General features: G+C 37.6%; 1 protein-coding gene across 1 annotated transcript; it reads right to left on the reverse strand.

The window, feature by feature from the left end:
• Positions 1 to 251: 251 nt before the first annotated feature.
• LOC117660270 (olfactory receptor 6X1-like) lies at positions 252 to 20,886 on the reverse strand. Its single transcript, XM_087893323.1, has 2 exons — positions 19,950 to 20,886; positions 252 to 652 (listed from the first exon to the last, which is right to left on the reverse strand). The coding sequence occupies exons 1-2, from the start codon at positions 20,884 to 20,886 to the stop codon at positions 252 to 254; spliced, it is 1,338 nt and encodes a 445-aa protein (XP_087749449.1).
• Positions 20,887 to 23,025: the final 2,139 nt, after the last annotated feature.

Raw genomic sequence — 23,025 nt, forward strand, 5'->3', positions numbered from 1 at the left:
GGAATGGTAGGTTGCATGAAATATAAAACAAATCCCCTTAAATTTAAATGACAAGTCTTTAAAAAAAAAAACACTATATAGATGAACTGGTAAAGAAAACAACTGATCCCTGCGATCATATTATGACAACAGAAGATTCTGGCCAGACTAATCCATGCAGAGCACTCTGAGATCTCTGGTGGCATCTAGCTAACATCCAGCAATATTGAGCACTTAAGTTGCCCATGAAGGGTGTTTACATCCATTGCTGTTTAGAACAATCTATGCGAGGCAAGATAGAGTAGATCAGAGTGACAGTTCAACCGCCATTTGGGAGCACAACAGTTTGTGTGCTGTTCAATTTCACTGTGGTTGCTACAGTAATAAAGACCGCTATCTTCAACTTTCAGCTGCCTTATCTCTAAGGAAGCGATATCCCGGGAATTATCCCTAGAGACGGCAAATCGGTCTCTCAGAGATGGACGGACGCTTGATCTACTGCCATCCGGGTTGCTTTCTCCTATCCATTTAATTCCTTCGTCGCCAATCTTGTACGTCCACTGGATCCAGGACTGAATCAAAGAGGAAATTCCTTTGCAGGTTAAAGTTAAAGTCTCTCCGGGGAGTTTAATTTCTGAAGCGGGCTGGGTCAGAAGGTTCTGGAGCTCCACAGCTGCAAATCAGAAAGTGGGGACAAGATTACAACATGGGATTAGCATCAGGGATGAAATTCAAAATTTTTCCCACAGAAGGTTCTGTGGGCATGGCTTGGTGGGCATGGCAGGGGAAGGATGCTACAAAACCTCCATTCGCACCCCACTCCAGGGGAAGGATGCTACAAAACCTCCATTCCCACCCCGCTCCAGGGGAATGATATTGCAAAATCCCCATTCCCTTCCCAGTCCTGGGGGAAGGATATTGCAAAATCTCCGTTCCCACCCCACTCTGGGGCCAGCCAGAGATAGTATTTGCTGGTTCTCCAAACTACTCAAAATTTTCACTACCGGTTCTCCAGAACCTCTCAGAACCTCCTGAATTTCACCCCTGGTTAGCATCAATCCAAGTCCTTTAAAAAAAAATCCATTTTTATGGCCATTTTATTCAATTGCTCGTAGTTGCACTCATGCGTTGGAGAGCAGAATGACTGAAAAAATGTTGAAAACTTTGTTTTCAAATTATAATTTAATGTAAACGTTAAAGCTTTATTTCACATATTCTCCCACTGTTCAAACATTACATTATATCCAAAATTCCTTACCCACTGAATCATACGATGCTTTACTTGTTCGTTTTCCAGATTTAAATTCGATAACACTTTACAGACTTTAGCAATAATATGTTCATCACTACCACACATTAGAGTATCCAGTATTCCTTTCCTAATTTCCCTAATATTTGCTTCTGTATTCTTTTTGTATGTCATATTATAAATTAATAAAACTACACAAAAAACTATTGAAATAGAAGGGTTTAGAGACCAGTTTGTCCACATCTGAATCCAGATGTTCCAAATTTCAGAAACCACAGCTTGCCCAATAAGACATTAAAGCTTCAAACTGATGTTCAGCATCCTAATGTATTAACTATTTGTAACTTTGGCACTACCAAATAATAGGATGGTACGTCGGCAAAATAATACATTTATAGGATTGTTGGCATGAAAGATGTAAGAAGAGTTGTGCATCAATACTATGAAATGGAAAGAGTAAGAAAATAAAATAAATTGACACCCCAACATGATGCAAAACATCTACAATACATTAATAAATACAAATAATGTACAACAATTTATTAATAAATCATTAACCATGGTAGACTCATTAAAAAAAAAAACATCTCTGGAAAGAGTGCAGAAAAGAGCACCAAAGATGATTAGGAGGCTGGAAGCTAGAACTTAAGAAAAATGGTTGCAGGAATTGGCTTTGTCTTGTCTAATGAAAAGAAGAACACTGAAAGCAGTGTTCTGATATTTGAGGGGCTACCACAAAGATGAGGGGGTCAACCTATTTTCCCAGCAGAAGGCAAGACAAGAAGCAACAGATAGAAACTAATCAAGGAGAGAAGCAACCTAGAACTAAGGAGAACTTTCCTAACAGTGAGTACAATTAACCAGTGGAACAGCTTGCCTTCAGAAGCTATGGGTGCTCCATCACTGGAGGCTTTTAAGAAGAGAGTGGAGAGCCACTTGTCTGGAATGGTATAGGGTCTCCTGCTCGAGCAGAGGGTTGGACTGGAAGACCTCCAAGGTCTTCTCCAACTGTGTTATTCTGTTAAAATAGTCAATTCACATCCTCTTCATTGGAGATGATGGACTGTAGGAAGCTTCATTAGTTAATTGAAGAAATATAAGATTTTCCTCGGTCCAATAGGGACCTCTTGCCACACGGAAAAATAATAATTCCCTTGTTTTCTGGGAAATATATCTTACTTACCAAAGAAGCTGTTCATCAGTATAAAAACTGTTATTAAAATCTTCATGATACTGTGTACCTATTAGCCAAAATAAAATGAAATGAAATAAAAACAACAATCACAATGTTCTTGGAACAGAGAACGCTCCAAAAAGTGTTCAAGAAAAGATGCATGCATCTCATATAAATTGGATGAAAGGAAGAAGGATTTGCATAGGGTTGCCCATAATAGGGCCCAGTTTATCTGCTTCATGCTCAGCTGCTTAAACCTCGAAGTCCACTGAGCATTAGAGAACAGTCATTGCTTAAAAATGCGGAGTTACAAATACGTCAATGGTGATTTATTTCCATTTTAATTATCTTATTGGTCTCCAATTCCCTTTACCCCATTCCCACAGGAGTTTGATTTTAATTTTTTTCTGAAAAAGGGAACTTTTTGCAAATGTCAGAGACAGAGAGAGAGAGAGAGAGAGAGAGAGAGAGAGACAGAGACAGAGAGAGAGAGAAAGAGACAGACAGGGACAGACAGAGAGACAGAGACAGACACAGAGACAGAGACAGACATAGACACAGAGACAGACAGAGACAGACAGAGAGAGACAAACAGAAACAGACATAGACACAAAGAGAGACAGAGAGAGAGAGAGACATAGACACAGAGAGAAAGAGACAGACAGGGACAGACAGAGAGACAGAGAGAGACACAGAGACAGAGACAGACACAGAGAGAGACAGAGAGAGAGACAGAGACAGACAGAGACAGACAGAGAGAGACAGACAGAGACAGACAGAGAGAGACATAGACACAGAGAGAGACAGAGTCAGAGAGAGGGAGAGACAGAGACAGAGAGAGACAGACACAGACACAGAGACACAGAGACATAGACAGAGAGAGACAGAGAGAAAGAGAGAGACAGAGGCAGAGAGAGAGAGGAAGAGATAGAGACAGAGACAGAAACAGAGAGAGAGAGACAGAGACACAGAGAGAGAGGGAGAGAGAGACACAGACACACACACACACACACACACACACACAGAGAGACAGAGCGAGAGACAGAGAGAGAGACAGAGAGAGACAGAAAGAGAGAGAGAGAGATTATGTTTTCCAAATGAATGCAATTTTTTTACATGCAATTCATTTTATACAATGATTATTGGTCATTATTGCCATGCCTGGAATCATGTATTTTTTTTTCTCACTGGATTTATTTTAAGGGAAGAGTTGCTCTTCAACATCTGTGAATGTTGGTTGATGCTTCGAATTGACATATCGAATGCTTTAATCCCAACATTGCTTTGAAGGCATCAGAATAACAAGGAATGCCTGACTTGTACTTTAGTGGAAGAAATATCTATATATCTATCTCTATAACTATACAGTAGCTACAGCAGTTTTAAAAAAAATTGTTATCATTCAGAATTTTGCATTTGCCCTCATTTCTCCGAGTTATCCAATCATATCATCTATTCCATACTATACAATATTTTGAATCTACCTTATCTTTCAATTCAAATTGAAAAAATTGTTGTTTCCTTCTCTGGAATCTAGGTACTTACGAGACCGCCTTCTGCCACCAGTAGCCTCTCACCAGCCAGTACGCTCCCATAGAGAGGGGCTCCTCAGGGTGCTGTCAGTCAAACAGTGTCGACTGGCGGCCCCCAGGGGGAGAGCCATTTGGAACGAGTTCCCCCGGAGATACAGAGGATCCCGGATTTACGCACTGCCCTCAAGACCTTTTTATTTCAACAGGCTGGCCTGGCCTAACTTTCTTTTAATTGTTAATTTTAAATTTGTTTTAAAATAATAGGGGTGTTTTAATCTGTATGGGCCAAATTATTTAATGTGCTTTTACATTGTTTTTTAAATTTTGTATTATGTGTGTTTTATCTTTTGGCCGTTCACCGCCCTGAGTCCTTCGGGAGTAGGGTGGTATATAAATTCAAAATAAAGTAAAGTAAAGTAAAATGTTAATTTATCCATTTCCACACAATTATAGATTTTTTGAATTATCAGTTGGTCGGTTGGCAGTTGATCAGTTTTCCAAAATTGAGCTAGCGCCAATCTGGCTGGAATGACTATACGTAGTATTAAATACTTTATTTCTTTCTTCTAATTTTCTTTAATCATCCCTAGTAAAAACATTTCTGGTTTGAGTTCTATTTTTTCCGATGTTATTTCTATTAGCCAAATCCTTATTTTTTCCCAATACTTCCTAATTTTTAGGCAAAGCCACCAGACATGGAAAAAAGTGCCCTGTGCCTGCTTGCATTTCCAGCAAGTTGGACTTAAGTTCAAATACATTTTTGCTAACCTCGAAGGGCCCAGATACCATCTATACCACATTTTATACTGGCTCTCTTTATAAACCACTGATTTTGTCATAGTATATGTCATAAGTAAATGCCTTATTCTATAACAAGAGATATGTATATATGTACAGGATATTAAGAGTTAATTTATTCCTCCTCCTTTAATGTATTCATATGTAATCACCCCCATCCTTGACTCCTCCCCTTTGATATAAATAGAGAATGCTTTTACCTCATGCTTGCTTCTCACTGTAAAATCTGACAGAACAAGTAGAATGCCTGTTATGAATAAACTCTTCTTTAACTGAAGAAAAATACTTCTGAATTTATTATTGAGTCTGATCCTCAAAATATTGTAACAAACTGGTAGCAGTCGATGGTTGAACTGACTCAATAAAATCCAACATGCCTAAGAAAGAAAACCTCAAGAACAAAAAAGAAAGACCCAACACCAGGGCAAATGATAAAGAAACAAAAACAGATCACGAAATGATCGACGAACCAATAAATATAACAATCAAAGAATCTGAAGATAACACCACAGACATCGAAGAAACAGCAGATGAAACCGACAACCAAGAAGAGAACGAAATAAAAGACAAAGACCTCAGATCGGAGATACTGAGGCTAATAAAAAGTCAAAAAGATGACCACAAACTCATCGCGGAACTCCGAGGCTTCTTGGAAGAAAACGGAGCAGCGAGAGAAAAAGACATTGAAAAAGCCAAACCCGAAAATACAAAAATGGTGAGCGAACCTACAACGAAAGAAAAAATGACCAGAAGCAAGACCAGAGGTCCCGCTCAAAATTTTGAAAGGCAGCCATCTTTTCTTCAACCGGCCACAGAAATGAACACGGCTGAACCAATCAGAATGCAACATTCAAAAACTCTGGTGCGAAAAAACACAAAAAATAACAAAAAATATATTTATTCTTCTGAAGAGTCAGAAACAGATACAGAAGAATCATCCACCGAACAAGAAATCGAAACACCCATGAGAAAACTATTTAAAACATTTGGCACAAGTCTAACAATTTCAAAAGAATCGATAAAAGCCGATAATGCAAAAATACAAAAGAGACGAAGAAATAAACAGACACCTCAAAGCCTGCACGACTCGATCCGGACAACGATGATGACGACGCCTGAACCCAGAGGGCCCTGCGAACTTTCCCCCACACCGCAAACGATCCAAAGAACAAAATACCCCAAGCAAGAAAGCTCCAAAGAGAAGAGACAAACCACAGCTGCCAACAGAACACCCAAGATCGAGCCGGAGACCGAATCATCAGAAGGAGAGCACTACGAGGGAGCTACAGCAAAGAGAACCTCTCCCAGCGGCTTCAGCAGAGAAATGACCAACGCGCATGCGCAGATGAACACAGAGAACTACAATGAACTTTATGAAGAAGGAGAACCTCTCAAGCTCATCAGCAGAATACCCACACCATTCTGCAATTTTCAACATCTACAGGACCATGGACTACCCACAGTTGTAAGTAGTGGGAATAATAATATTGGGAATCTACCCAGTGATTTCCCAAAACTTAGAATTGATGGCATCAACTTACAGGAATGGTGTCAACAAATTCAGGTTGTCTTTATGAAAGAAAATTTATTATTTTTTATAACCAATCCTCCCAAAAGACCTTGGACTCTAAAAATGGACTGCCTGCATCACAGAGCATTCTATTTAATAATTTCTAGCATATCACCTGCCATGTACTACAGTATTAAGCATAATCTTACTGTTTCAGAAATAATTCAATGCATGTTTAAATTGTTTCACAGTGAAAGTGTAGCAACAACCACTAGGATGTCTAAAGATTTCTTTTCAGCCAAATTAAGATCTGGAACCACCATAAGTGAACATTTAATATCCTTAAACAAAATCAGAGCAGAATTACATCTAAGAGGAGAAATAATATCAGAACAGACAATGAAAAGCGTTATCCTTAACTCATTAGATTCATCATGGGATAACTACATATCACACTTAGACTCAATCAATCTAGGATACTTATCCATAGAAAGTCTGTCAAACAAGTTAATAGCTGAAGATAATTTGAGGAAAAGTAGATACAATGCATACACAGAACACAGACAGGCAAAAAGAGTAGCCTTCCAAGAGAATCACCAAAAAACAATTGAATGTTACAATTGTGGATCCAGAAAACACTCTAAGGGAGATTGCCCCATGTTTCATAGGGAAAGACAAAACCGTGACTATAGGGGTAGATATCAAGACAGGCAATCATCTATTGATAGATACAGATATAGGGACTCCCCAAACTACAGAGAACGCAGAAAGGATAGAGATAATTCAAGGGACAGGAAATCAGGATCATTAAATGGATTAGATAAACATAACGATGTCATCACACAAAAATCAAAAAATAATGCTTGGCTCATAGATTCAGGGGCGACTAATCATACAACAAATAACAAGAAAATACTGTCTTCATTCACAAATGATAAATTTATGATAAGAGTAGCCAATCAAGAAAATGTTCAAGTCATAGGGAAAGGAAATGTAAATATACCTGGTTTGGGTAAAATAGAGGGGGTATTGTTGATACCAGAAATATCACATAACATACTTAGTGCAGTGAAATTAAGCCAAGATTTCAACATAAATATAATCTTCTCTGGAGGAAAAGCAATACTAGAAAAGAATGGGACTAAATTGAATAGTGTAATTATCGAAGGGGGTCTACCCTTTCTTGTAACAGAAGATAAATGGTTGCATAACATTAATGCAAACACTGATGACGACATTAACATAGACAGTGAACATAGTAACAACAATGACAATGAAGAACCCAAAACACACTATAATCACAAAGACACACCCACTAGTGATACACACAATAACAAAAGGCCCAATATAGGCAAACCAATTCATGATGAATGTGCACACATGTTGCATAGAAAATTGGGACATGCAAGTTTCCCTGTAATACAAAAAATGATTGAACATGCTGATGGCGTTAAAATAAAGGATTGTAAAAACTATTTAGAATGCTCAGTATGTAAATCATCAAAACTCAGAACTAACCCAAAACCAAAAAGGGCAACAAGAACCTCTAACCAAATTTTTGATCTGGTACATATGGATCTGGTGGTCCATTAACACCATCCATCACATACAAAAAAAGATATTTCCTAACTATTGTAGACGACTATAGCCGTTATGGATTTGTTTATACTTTAAAACACAAAGATGAAACTTTCCAAAAATTCAAAGAATTTTACAAACGTGTAGAAACACAACACAATATCAAAATAAAACGAATCATGACAGATAGGGGATCCGAATTCATGTCTAAAGAATTCTCACAATGGATAAAAGACAAAGGAATGCTACACTTCACGACTAGCCCATTTTCTGCGTTTCAAAATGGTACAGCAGAACGAAAAAACTCGACACTGCAAACCATGATTAGATGTACATTAGAAGATGCTGGTTTAGGAAAACAATTCTGGTCAGAAGCATTACTATATTCAAACTATACCCAAAATAGGACCTGGTCTAGCATACTAAATAAAACACCATACAAAGTGATGTACAATAGGAAACCTAAGATTTCACACATGCACATATTTGGGGTTACAGCAGACGTACACATACCAAAACAATTAAGACGTAAGGGAGATAACGTATCCAGAAGGCTTAGATTCATGGGATACGAAACAGGCACAAAAGGATATAGATTCATTGACAGTAATAACAAATTCATAGTCTCAAGAACAGCAGTGTTTCATGAACAGGCCAACTGGTCTAAGATACATCTTAACGAGATAATCCAAAATACTAAACCAAACATTAAACAACAAGACAGAATAGAAAGAGAGAAACATGAACATAACACACATGATGACAAAAACAAAACATGGACAGGTAACCACACCAGGATAAAAACAGATTCATTAACCAAAAAGGAAGCAAGATATCTACACGATAATGAGAGCACTCCAATAAGAACAATCAGGTGTAACAGAAGACAATTACCTAATAAGTATAAGGATTATATAATGTGTGTGAATGACGAGATACCAACACCTAACACATATGAGGAAGTGTTAAAACTTCCCATGGAAGAAAAAGAAAAATGGGAATTAGCCATAACAAAAGAAATGAACAGCTTGCGTGAATTAGGTGTATTTACACCAGTCCCTGCACCTAAGAACAAGACAATTATAGGCACCAGATGGATATTCAAAATCAAAGATTTAGAAGAGGGTAATAAATTATATAAAGCTAGATTAGTCGCACAAGGTTACGCTCAAAAATATCCTGAGGATTACACTGACACATACTCTCCCACTGTAAGAACTGAAAGTGTTAAGACAGCTTTAGTCATAGCGGCTATACTCAATCTTGATGTCTTTCAATATGATGTGCAGACTGCATACTTACATGCAAAACTCGACAAAGAGATATATGTAAGGGCACCTCATAGCCAATGTACAAACAGAGATGAGATCTGGTTACTTAACAAAAGCTTGTACAGATTAAAACAATCCGGCAAGCGTTGGTATGAATGTCTTGTCAGCGTGCTTAAAAATATGGATTTCAAAGCCACAACTGCAGACAATTGCTTTTTTGTTAGAAAGGAAGGTGAATCATTAGAATTTGTGTTAATCTATGTGGATGATATTTTGTATATAGGCAAACATAAAGAAAAGAAAGACTTATTTGTATCCAGACTAAGTGAACATTTCTCTTTAAAGTCGCTAGGAAGGGTAAACAAATACCTTGGAGTTCAAATCAATAAGACAAGAAAGGGATTCAAATTATCTCAGAGAGATAAAATTATAGAACTTCTGGAAAAATGCAATTTAAGAGATGCCAAACCTTGCGATACTCCTATGCAGACTGATTTTTTAAGGAATATGGATGAATCTTCGCCTGAATTCGAGAACAATACATTGTATAGATCAATTATTGGTTCTCTCTTGTATATATCTAATTGGACCAGGCCTGATATAGCTCTGCCACTTAATTTATTATCTAGACATGTAAGTAAGCCACTTATGTATCATTGGGAAGCAGTCAAACGAATACTAAGATATCTAAAGCACAGCATAGATTTCTGCCTACTCTTAGAACCCAATAATATTAAAGAACCTATTATCACCAGTTACGCTGATGCAGACTGGGCAGGTGACATCAAATGTAGAAAGAGCACCTCAGGTTATGTATTATTTTTAAATGGTTGCCCAATATTCTGGTACACTGGGAAACAAGATTTAGTAGCGACTTCCACTACAGAGGCAGAATACGTCTGTTTATCTAAAGCCTCAAATAATTTAGTATGGTTTAATGATTTATTATCTGATATTTGGAAAAATCCAATACTACCATTTGTCATACATGAAGATAATAAGGCAGCTATAGAAATATCAAGATCTGACGCCATTGGTCAAAGATCCAGACATATAGATATCAAATTTAAACATGTCAGACATTTATCTCAGGATGGATTCATTAAAGCAATCCACTGCGAAACCTCAGAACAAATAGCTGATATATTAACTAAACCTTTACCTTCTAAACAACACAAATACTTGACATCAAAATTACAAGTACTATATAGCTCTGAATCCGAATGCAATCATTGTTATATATCGAATCGGCATTTAGAGGGGGATTTGTCATAAGTAAATGCCTTATTCTATAACAAGAGATATGTATATATGTACAGGATATTAAGAGTTAATTTATTCCTCCTCCTTTAATGTATTCATATGTAATCACCCCCATCCTTGACTCCTCCCCTTTGATATAAATAGAGAATGCTTTTACCTCATGCTTGCTTCTCACTGTAAAATCTGACAGAACAAGTAGAATGCCTGTTATGAATAAACTCTTCTTTAACTGAAGAAAAATACTTCTGAATTTATTATTGAGTCTGATCCTCAAAATATTGTAACAGTATAATTATTTTCCCACACTCTTTCCCAGTCCAATGTTCTTATGTGCAATGTTTCTTGCCCATGCTATCATTTGTCCCTTTACTAATTCTTCTGCCAAATCAAATTCCAATAAATATTTATAAATTTTTGAAATCAATTTTTCCTCTGTAGCTTCTAAAAGTTTATCCAACCAATTTGGTTTTAATTCAATTCCTCCTTCCTCTTGGTCTTTTTTGTATCTTGTTTTTATCTGTAAATAGGGCCACCAGTCTATCTGAATTCCTTACTCTCCGAGTTCCTCTTGTGTTTTTAATATTACCTGGAGATCTAATATTTCATTATATCTTACCATTTTTTGAATTGCCAAGGTATTGGGGTATGTCATCACCTCCATTGTGGATAGCCATCCAGGAACTTTCATATAGTGTTTACTTTTAATTTCTTGCCATGTATGAATTAATGAATCTCTTAAAATATGATTACAAAAATACCTATGTGTTTTGTTCCTGGTGTTCCATAAAAAGGCGTGCCACCCAATCATCAAATCGTGTCCCTCCAAGGTTAGCAATCTTTGATTTTTCAAATTCACCCATTCCCTAATCCATGTCAAACTCGTTGCTTTATACTATGTTTCCCATGCTGGTAATCCAATTCCACCTCTGGCTCTGTCATCCTGCAGTATACTTAATTTAATTCTTGCCATTTTTCCTTCCCATACAAATTTTGTGGTTATTTTATTCAGATTTACAAAACAAAATTGTCCAATTTTACTGGGATTGTCTGAAATAAATAAAGCAGCCTCGGCAGAACATTCATTTTTATCGTTGCTATTCTCCCTAATAATGATAATTTCAATTTCCCCCATTTTTCTAAATCCTCTTTTATTTGTTAAACTAAAGTTATATAATTATTCTCCTTTATGGTTGTGCATCTGTCTGTCAAACATATATCTAAATATTTCACCTTTTTTACTACTAATTGTAGTAGTAATCCTAATTCTTTAATTAATTCCTCTATTTGTTTTCCTGGTATATTTTTTGTTACCATTTTGATCTTATCTTTATTAATTTTTAAACCAGCTACCTTCCCAAATTCCTCTATCTCTTTTATCAATATTGGACCTATTTTTAATGGCTCTTCTATGAAGAATACATGGTCATCCGCAAACTTTTGGGCCTTGTATTCCTCTCGTTTTACTTTTAATCCTTTTATCTTTTTATTTTCTCTGATTTTTATCAATGGATTTTCCAGTGTCAAGATAAAAAGTAAGGGTGAGAGTTGACATCCTTGCCGTACTCCTTTTTTTATTTCAAAAAATTTAGTAAAGTCTCCATTTACCATTATACTTGCTTTTTGTTTTGTGTATATGGAGGCTATTGTGTTTTCAAATCTCTCCCCGAATTTCATGTTTTTTATTTGTTGGAGCATAAATTGCCAATTGACCTGATCAAAAGCCTTTTGGGCATCCAGAAAGACCAGGGCTACCTGCCTCTCTGGATGCACCTCATAATATTCTAATACATTAATTATTGTTCTTATATTATTTTTTATTTGTCTCGTTGGTATGAACCCGTTCTGGTCTGAGTGTATCCTACAATTCAATATTTTTTTCATCTTATTTGCCATTATATTCATAAAAATTTTGTAATCAGTGTTTAATAAAGAGATTGGTCTGTAATTTTTTATTTGTGTTATATCTGCTCCTTCCTTTGGAATCAGCGAAATGGATGCTTCTCTCCATGAGTCTGGTAGCTTTGCCTCTATTAATTCCTCATTGCATGTTTCTAATAATATCCAATCCAATGTTTCTCCTAGTCCTTTATAAAATTCACTTGGTAATCCATCAGTCTCTAGGGTTTTATTATTTTTTTGTTTTTTGATTGCTTCTCTTAGCTCTTCTATAGTGATATCCCTGTTTAATATCTCCTTTTCTTCCTCTGTTAATGTCAACTCTCCCTCTCCACTTAAATATTTATTTATTTCTTTGTCTGTCTCTCTATCTTGCTCATAAAGTTCATGAAAAAACTGATCCTGTCTCCAACCTTCGCTTTGTTGCAAAGGTTGTTGAGAGTGTGGTTGTGCGACAGCTGCCTCAGTACCTGGATGAATCGACCTATCTAGATCCGTTCCAGTCGGGCTTTAGGCCCGGGTAAAGCACGGAGATGGCATTGGTCGCATTGGTTGATGATCTCTGGAGGGCTCGGGACAGGGGCTGCTCCTCTGTCCTGGTCCTATTAGACCTCTCAGCGGCTTTTGATACCATCGACCATGGTATCATGCTGCACCGGTTGGAAGGGTTGGGGGTTGGGGGGCACTGTTTTACAGTGGTTCTCCTCCTTTCTCTCCGACCAGTTGCAGTCTGTGTTGACAGGGGGCAGAGGTCGACCCCGAGGGCCCTTGTATGTGGGGTGCCACAAGGATCAGTCCTCTCGCCCCTTCTGTTCAACATTTATGTGAAGCCGCTGGGTGAGATCATCCATGGTTTTGGGGTGTACCATCAGTACACTGATGACACCCAGCTGTACATCTGCACCCCAGACCACCCCAATGATGCCCTTGAGGTGATGTCCTGGTGCCTGGAGGCCGTACGGATCTGGATGGGGAGGAACAGACTCAGGCTCAACCCATCCAAGACCAAGTGGCTGTGGTTTCCGACGTCCCGATATAGTCAGTTGACGCCATCACTGACTATTGGGGGTGAGTCGTTGGCCCCCACGGATGGGGTTCGCAACTTGGGCGTCCTCCTGGACTCACGGCTGTCTTTAGAAGAGCATATGGCAGCCATGGCCAGGAGGACTTTTTATCAGGTTCACCTGATTCGCCAGTTGCGTCCCTTTCTGGATCAGGACTCGTTACGCATGGTCACTCACGCCCTTGTCATCTCACGCCTGGACTACTGCAATGCTCTCTACATGGGCTCCCCTTGAGGAGCACCCGGAGGCTCCAACTGGTCCAGAATGCGGCTGCACAGGTGGTGATGGGAGTGACGTGGCGCTCCCATGTTAACCCCCCTCCTGCACGAGCTGCACTGGCTCCAGTGGTCTTCTGGGTGCGCTTCAAGGTTTTTGTTACCACCTTTAGAGCGCTCCATGGCTCAGGACCAGGGTACTTATGAGACCACCTTCTGCCACCAGTAGCTTCTCACCGACCAGTTCGCTCCCATAGAGAGGGGCTCCTCAGGGTGCCATCGGCCAAACAATGTTGACTGGTGGCCCACAGGGGGAGAGCCTTCTCTGTGGGGGCACCTGCCATCTGGAATGAGCTCCCCCCGGAGATACGGAGGATCCAAGACTTACGCATCTTCCGCCGTGCCCTAAAAACGTTTTTATTCCAACAGGCTGGTCTGGCCTAACTCTCCCTGTTAAATTGGGTTTTAAATGTTTTACATAAATTGGATGTCTTAAATTTGTTTTTTGAGCCCAAATTATTTAATCTATTTTTAACAGCTTTTAACTTTTGTATATTATTTTATGTTATGTTATTTTTATCTTGGCTGTTCACCGCCCTGAGCCCTCCAGGAGTAGGGCGGTATACAAATATGATAAAATAAATAAATAAATAAATAAATAAATAAATAAATAAATAAATATGCTATTTCTTTTTTCTTTCCTAAACTGTATTGCATTTTACCCCTTTTATCCTGTAATTGCTGAATTATTTTTTTCTCCCTTTCTTTTCTCAAACTGTAAGCAAGCCAACTCCTGGTTTATTCACGTGTTCAAAATAATTCTGTTTTATAAATTTCAATGCCTTTGCATAATTTTTCTGTTCCAGTATATTCAATTTATGTTTAGCTGCTATCCATTTATCTTTAATTTGCTCATCCCCAGGTTTGTCTTGTAATTTTTCTTCCCAATTTTTGATCTCTTTCTGCACATTATTATATTCTTTTTCCCTTTCCTTTTTTTGTTTTGCATTGTAAACTATTGTTAATCCTCTTGCATAGGCTTTCATTGTGTCCCACAGGTTCTGAAGAGAGGTGTGGTCTTTTGTATTATCTCTGAAAAACAACTCTAATTCCTTTTTCATTTGCTCACCCCATTTCTAAGAGGTCTGTAAGGGGCATACATAAGCACACTGTTCTGCCCCAGCCTACCGTCCCTGTCCTACTGTCCCAATTTTTTTTTTGTATCCTTATCCTGTATTCATAATCATGTTTATACTTATATATGTTATCTTATACATGCTTGACAAATAAAATACATGTATGTGGACCATCACATCGACAACTGCTAGAATCACAGACCCTATGAAACTTCTGTTCCTCCATGGCTAGATCTTAGTAGAGGGTTCTCCATAGTAGGATTTAGCAAAACAATGCAATGTCCCTTTTTAAAAATCTCTCTAGCTTCTACAACTTAAATCCCAAGCAATTCCAATGTTGCATCTACTAAGTAGATTCTACTTCATCTAGAAGACCTCCAAGCCCCCTTCCAGCTCTATTCTGATTCTGATCTACCTGGCTCGAACTTGAGATTTTAAATTAGGTAACAGCCTTGCCAATTTCCATGCAGCAACGTTGTAAGTCTTCGGCTGATATACTTAATCTCAATAAGAAGAATCTGCACTCATGATGCAGCAACGTGCTTAGGTTGACATTTCAACACAATGTATACAAAATTGTCAAAAACCACAACATGGTCAACAAGAAAAAAAAATAGAGAATCTCCTCTCTTACCGTCCTGGCCATCATCAAAGATGTTGTGAATATAATTTGGATTCTATATGTAGAATCTGGAAAGATTCTACATATAGCTCTCTTTCCTAAAACAGAATAGTCATAAAATTGTATTCCCTTAATTGCTCCTCAGGGATATTGTAACTGATGTAATAGTTTCCCTTAGGCCAATTAGTAATTTATGGCTAGACGGATGTCTTCAAAGAACAACTTTGAAATAATGGAAATGAGACATCTGAAATTATCTAGGGCAAGCTGAGAAAAAGAGATTGATCAATTAGAGGGCAGATTAATTAGAAGGTCTTTCTTTTGGCGATAACTCTGTCTAGGCCACCAAACTATTCAAGGAAGACTTATTAAGATTTTCAAGAAGACTCAGAAATATTCTTGTATATTGAGATGAAGCTGGGAAGACTGTTGGTTTCTGGGAATTCAGGTGGCCCTTGACGTATAACCAGCATGGAGGCCAAAATTTCCTCTGTTAAGTGAGACAGTTGAGTTTTGCCATGTTTTACAGCCTTTCTTGTCACTGTTAAGTGAAACACTTCATAAGTTAAAGTTAATAACATGGTTATTATGTGAATCTGGTTCCCCCATGGATTTTGTTTGTCAGAAGGTCTAAAAGCTGATCACATGACCCTGGGACATTGCAACTGTCCTAAATATATGCCAGTTGCCAAGCATCTGAACTTTGATCACATATTCAATTCAACCAATTCAATTCAATTCAATTCAATTCAATTCAATTCAATTCAATTCAATTCAATCATTCAATATGAGCCATGTTGGCACAGTGGTTAGATGCAGTATTGCAGGTTGACTCTGCTCACTGCCAGGAGTTCGATCCTGACCGTCTCAAGGTTGACTCAGCCTTCCATCCTTCCAAGGTCACTAAAATGAGAAGCCAGATTGTTGGGGGGCAATATGCTGGCTTTGTAAACCACTTAGAGAGGGCTGTAAGGCACCATGAAGCAGTAAATAAGTCTAAGTGCTATTGCTATTGTAAATCACCATTATCCTAATTTAGAAGAGTTGCTTATGAAATAGAATAGAATATAGAATAACAATAGCAATAGCACTTAGACTTATATACTGCTTTACAGTGCTTTACAGCCTTCTGTAAGCAGTTTACAGAGTCAGAATATTGCTCCCAACAATTTGGGTCCTCATTTTACCCACCTCAGAAGGACGGAAGACTAAGTTAACCTTGAGCCTGGTGAGATTTGAACTGCCAAATTGCAGGCAGCCGGCAGTCAGCGGAAGTAGCCTGCAGTACTGCACTCTAACCACTGCACCACTGTGGCTCATACTTTATTGTCACTTTGAATGCACACTAATCGGCATACATTAAATTGAAATTACGTTGCATACAGCTCTCAAAAGATCTCCATCTCTAAAATAAACATTAAATGAATACGTAAACAAACAAACAAACAAATAAATAAATAAATACAAAATTATGCATGTATCCACATATATGACATGGAGAAACAACACAGTCTACTTCAGATGTATACATGTAGATGGCAAGAGAAATAAATCTTGCAAGATTACAAGACGAATGGCATAGGGAACAAAGATGTTTCAGACTCTGGAAGTCCTGCTAGAAAAACTTTGAAACCTCCTTCCAGAGGGAAGCTAGAGAAACAGACCATGAAGTCTGTGTATGGGGTCTCTAACAATGCTTTGAGCTCTAAACACATAGCACTTATAAGCAGTATCCTGAATGATGGGAAGGGAGCTTCCTATAATCTTCTCGACTGTCCTTACTACTCTCTGTAGGGACTTTCTACTTGAGGCACAGCTGCCACCAAACCAAACAGGGATGAAGTTTGTTAAAAAAACCAAACAGTGATGCAGTTTGTTAAAATGCTCTCAATCGTGCCTCTATAAAAAGTGGCCAGGATAGAAGGAGAATGATGTGCTCTCCTCATCCGATGCAGGAAATGCAGAGAGCCATGCAGACATTTCAAATGTAGAAAGAATAGTCAAGAACACGAAAAACAAATTTAACACAGGGTTATGCCTGAAAAGCATCTTGACAATGATGGAATGAAATGAAGATGTTTCTTGCCAACGTTAAGGTAAAAACGCTGTGCTTATTTCTTACAAAAGGCTGTAAGTACATTTCGATAGATAAGAATAAATTCCTTTTTTTAATTTCTCTGGTATGTATATGGAATTAAACTTTTAAAGAAAGCAAGAATAAGGGATAATATAACACAATCTGAGTAATCCTTTTATTATAGTCACCATCAATTTCAGCATCACCCAACTGAAAATAACATTCAGGACACGTTCTGATACTACCCATTATTTTTTATTACTTTAAGTTAATTCTGTCCATGCTTCCAACAGCTGTTGAGTATTGCTTCCAAACAATACCGTATAACAGTGGTGGCAAACATTTTACACACCAAGTGCCAAACAGGTACATGGGCAGGAAAGCTCAAAAGACAAGCTGGGTCCCCTGAATTGCGCACATGCGCACCAGAGCCCCAAACACCAGCTGGGGCATGCACACATGCCCAGAAAGATGGCTCTGCGTGCCACCGTGGGCACGCATGCCATAGGTTCACCATCACTGCCATCTAACATTATGCCTTAATTTTATTTTTTATAGAAGGGGTAGAAAGTCTGTAGAGATTCTCAGTCATCCAGGTCATGGTTGTCCCAAAGGTGCTTTTTCAGGAGGCAACTGGACTTTCTTGTTTTTTTTCTTTTGAAGACGTTTCACTTCTCATCCAAGAAGCTTCTTCAGCTCTGACAGGATAGTGGGGAATGGAAGGATTTATATTCCTTGCAGACAGCTGCTGGCCATCTGCATCCTTTTAGCAGGTCGTTGAAGCACTTGGAGGTTTATCTGTGTCCTCAGGGTCATATGAGTTGGTGCTCCTGGTTCCTGTAGTCTGCGATTTTTCCTCTGGACGACCATGTCCAAAGGGTTAGAATTAGAGTTATGTGTTTAAGATTTACAGAAAAAGAACCTGAATGTTTTTCAAAAGGTATATCCAAAATCTGTGGAACAATTGAACATTTTCTGGACTTTCCTTAAAAAAAACCTCATTGGTTTTGGCTTGCCTAATTGGGAACTATACTATCAAGCGACAAGTTTGATGTGGATTAAGGAATGGATAACTCTAAGCAATGCCAGATTATTGACTTTAGAAGGGCATGATTTGTTATTGGGTTGGCATGCCTTTTTATAGTACAAGGAAACAAAAACACAGGGATATTTTAGAAGACATTTCATATGAGAGGCTTTGCTATTAAACTGGGAGAAGGTAAAAAAAACAACATTATTTAAAAATTCCGGTCTGGTTATCATCGATTGAAGCATTCTCGCATTCAATAACATTTAGAAAGGAACAAATTGTTAGATATAGCGAATTACTGAATGAAAAGGGTGAACTTAAATCTTTGCAAGAATTAGAAGTACAAGGTATAAAGATGAATTGGTTTTCTTATTTGCAAATACAGTCTAGACATGATAAAGATTATAAAACAGAAGGTTTTTTATAACCATTTGACTAGTTTAGATAATTAAAAATTTGTATGGATATTTATCAGCGGTTAAATTGGAGGATGAACAAGTTAAAGAAACAATGATTGCTTGGGGAAAAATGTTGGACATGGAATCGATTTAGAGAAATGGCAAAAATTGTGGTCGCAAAATTATAAAATGACAATGTCAACTGCATATAAAGAAAATTTGTATAAGATGTTTTACAGGTGGCACTTACTCCAAATGAGAATTGCTAGAATGTTCAAGAATAAATCGGAAGAATGTTGGAAATGTCATCAGATACAGGCTCATACTACCATGTGTGGTGGACCTGTGCAGAAGCTAAAAGATACCAGACTAAAATCCACACATGGGAGGAAAAAATGATACAAAAACATAGAGACTTTAAACCAGAGATTTTTTTTATTGAGGATTGTACCTGAAATATACAATAGAGAATTGAGATATTTGATTGTGAATGTATTAACAGTGGCCAGGATTGTGTTGCCTAAAAATTGGAAAAATGAGAAAATGCCAACGCAAGACGAAATTATTAAGAAAATAACGGAATGTGCGGAAATGAGTAAATTGACGTTTGAAATTAGAGAACAAGAGGATAAACAATATTATAAGATATGGGATCTATTTTACCAATGGTTAGATAAAAAGACATGGAAATGAAATATGGTAGAGATTTTCCTAATGCAAGAAATGTAGAATTATATAAAATACAATATAAAGAGGTATTGTTATTGGAATGACTTAGGAGAATGAATTAATTTATAACATAAATTAACTCAAATCTTAAATCATTGTGTACAAAATGAGAGAAGAAACAGCCATAGTAAAACTTATGATTAATGAGGATAATAATACATAGATATATATATGAATAGAGTGAAGATGCAGAAAAGACTTGTAACCAACCGACACACTGTTTGAATTTGTATTTGTATTGAAGATGGTTTTTTATTTGCTTTTTTATATCTTTGTTTAAAAATATTTTTTTTGTAAAAAAAAACAACACCTCATTGAGAAGTTGGTGTACGCTCAAATATAGAGCAATGCATGAAGTGCTGAGATGAATCACCATAGATTTATAGTGCTCTACAGTCATTTCTTCAGGTTTTTTTTTAATTATTTACTTGTTGCTGTTCTCAAATACTTTCTTCCGAAGATTCTTTTCAGATAATCTTTAACTTCTTTGTTCCTGAGGGTATAAATAAAAGGGTTGAGCAATGGTGTGACCAATGTATTGAGAAGGGAAACTACCTTGTTCATATTCAATGACGCATGCCCTGTTGGTCTGACATATATAAAAATAATTGCCCCATACAACAGAATAACAACAATTAAGTGAGAGATACAAGTAGAAAAAGCCTTTTGTCTCCCAGAAATGGATGGGATTTTCATCACAGCGGAAATTATGAAGATGTATGAAACCACCGTCAACAGGGAATTGCTGAACACCACAACGGTGGCAACAACGAAGATTGTCCATTCAATGGGATGAGTGTCAATGCAAGCCAGCTTTAGCAATGGCCCAACATCACAATAGAAGTGATTGATAGTATTGGGGCCACAGAATGGAAGTCGGAACACTAGAATGGTCTGTACCAGGATGGTCATAAGGCCACCAAACCAGGATCCACAAGCCAGTTGAATGCAAACTCTGCTACTCATGATTGTGTGGTAATGAAGGGGGTGGCAGATGTCCATGTAACGGTCATACGCCATAGCAGTGAGAAGGAAGAATTCTGTGGCCCCTAGGAAAAAGTGGGAAAAAGCTTGAGCTTTGCAACCAATCAGGCTGATAGATTTCTTGACGGTGAGTAAATTGGCCAAAAGTTTAGGGATTGTAGCTGTGACGTACATGATTCCTAGGAATGAGAGGTTGCTGAGGAAGAAGTACATTGGCTTATGGAGACTAGGGTCATAAGTCACAGTTGCAACGATGACAATGTTCCCAGTGATGGTCAAGATATAGATCATCAAGACGCCCACAAACACCAGAAATCTTACTTTTAGGATACTGGGAAATCCCAGTAAAATGAATTCGGCCACAGCTGTTTGGTTCTGCATCCCAAACCTATTCATCGAAAAGCAGAATAAATGTTGAGCAGAATCAGAGGGATGATTCATTGAAATTATTGTTCTACAGCTTGATGTTTTATCAGTCAACCCAACCCAACCTAAACATTTGGCCTAGAAGCAAATTCATTCATTCAATCAATCAATCAATCAATCAATCAATCATCTCATTTTTCCCAAAGGTACAGGCTCCACTTTTTGGGACCTACAACCACGTTCAGTAGGAATAAAAAAATTGTATTTACATTTTCCAGAGTTTTTAGCGAAATATGCCAGAAAGATAATCTTCTTTAAAAATAAAGTTGATCATTTATTTTTAAAAATCTGCAACATCAAAGTTTTGTTGTGTAGTTTCTATAGCATAAATCCCTCTCTGTCCCTTTTTTCTTGGGCATTTGAAGAAAACGTTGATCAAACTACCTCTTTTGTTTCTTCTTCCACTGATACTTGTCAACTTGGCATCCACACAGCTCTATGACACAGCTATTTTAAATTTTTCTTAAGGGGAGATGAAGGGGAGCCTTCGGTTCCACTGATTTCCGCTGTTAAATTGCTCTTACTTTGGGTGTTTTTTCCCCTAGCATTCAGTTAGAATCTACTTTCCTGTTATCTGAATCTTGTGAGCTATGGAGTGATAGAGGAAGGAGAAGACATAGACAACCTTCTTTTATGTAGCATCTTTCCAAGGATCGGAAGATGCCACATGGACCTTCATGTCCAACCTTCTCCTCAGTGCAGGAATTGAGATCAAAGCATCTCAGACAGATGGTTATTTAGTCTTCTGTTGGTTTCATCTAATGAAGAGGAGTCTACTACATCTATGAGAGATTCAGTATCCTTTTTGGCAATCTATATTGAGAAAGAGAAAGAGAAGCACACAGAGAATGTTAACTAATGTATGATGTATATAAGGACAGCTAAAGACCTTCCCTCCATCCTTGGTGGTGCAGCAGACTAAAGTACTGTTAAGTAACACCAGCTGCCTGCAATTACTGCAAGTTCAAATCTCACCAGGCTCAAGGTTGACTCAGCCTTCCATCCTTTCGAGGTAGGTAAAATGAGGACCCAGATTGTGGGGGCAATAAGGTGACTTTGTATAAAAAAGAACACCACTTAGGGGGCCCCCAAAAGCCCTACTAAGCAGGTATATACAAAAGTATGAAGGCTATTGCTTAACGCATTGTAAGCCGCCCTGAGTCTCCGAGAAGGACGGCATATAAATCGAACCAATAAATAAATAAATAAATAAATAAATAAATAAATAAATAAATAAATAAATAAATAAATAAATAAATAAATAAATAAATAAAGTCAGCCCCACTTGGTAGATCAGACCAAAAAATTGACTTTGCAGGAAGGTTAAAACGCTTTTCAATTGTATTTGCCTATAACAACAGAATCAGACCACTCTGATTATGCTGGATCTCCCTCTCCCTCTTATTATAGTTTTTATTGTCTCTAGAATAGAATAGAATAGAATAGAATAGAATAGAATAGAATAGAATAGAATAGAATAGAATAGAATAGAATAGAATAGAATTCTTTATTGGCCAAGTGTGATTGGACACGCAAGGAATTTGTCTTTGGTGTATATGCTCTCAGTGTACATAAGGAGAATAAAATACATTCATCAAGAATAAAAAGATACAACACTTAGTGATAGTCAGGGTTACTAATAAGCAATCAAATCGTACTAGGAAACAAATAAAAGTAATATAAATTGAAAGATACAAACAACATGATTATAGCAATACGTTGGAAGAGATAGATACTAGTAAGGAAGAGAAGAATAATAGTAATACAATCTTAGTAAATTATTTGACAGTGTTGTGGGAATTAGTTGTTAAGCAGAGTGATGGCATTCAGGAAAAAAACTGTCCTTGTGTCTAGTTGTTCTGGTGTGCAGTGCTCTATAGCATCGTTTTGAGGGTAGACGTTGAAACAATTGATGTCCAGGATGTGAGGGGTCTGTAGATATTTTCACAGCCCTCTTTTTGACTCATGCAGTATACAGGTCCTCCATGGAAAGCAGGTGGTAGCAATTGTTTTTTCTGCAGTTATGGTTGTTTCAACACTGGAAGTTTATAAGAAGAGATTGGACAACCATTTGTCTGAAGTAGTATAAGGTTT

Source organism: Pantherophis guttatus, chromosome 4, assembly GCF_059756535.1.
Source record: "Pantherophis guttatus breed Tessera chromosome 4, ASM5975653v1, whole genome shotgun sequence".
Lineage (NCBI taxonomy): Eukaryota > Metazoa > Chordata > Lepidosauria > Squamata > Colubridae > Pantherophis > Pantherophis guttatus.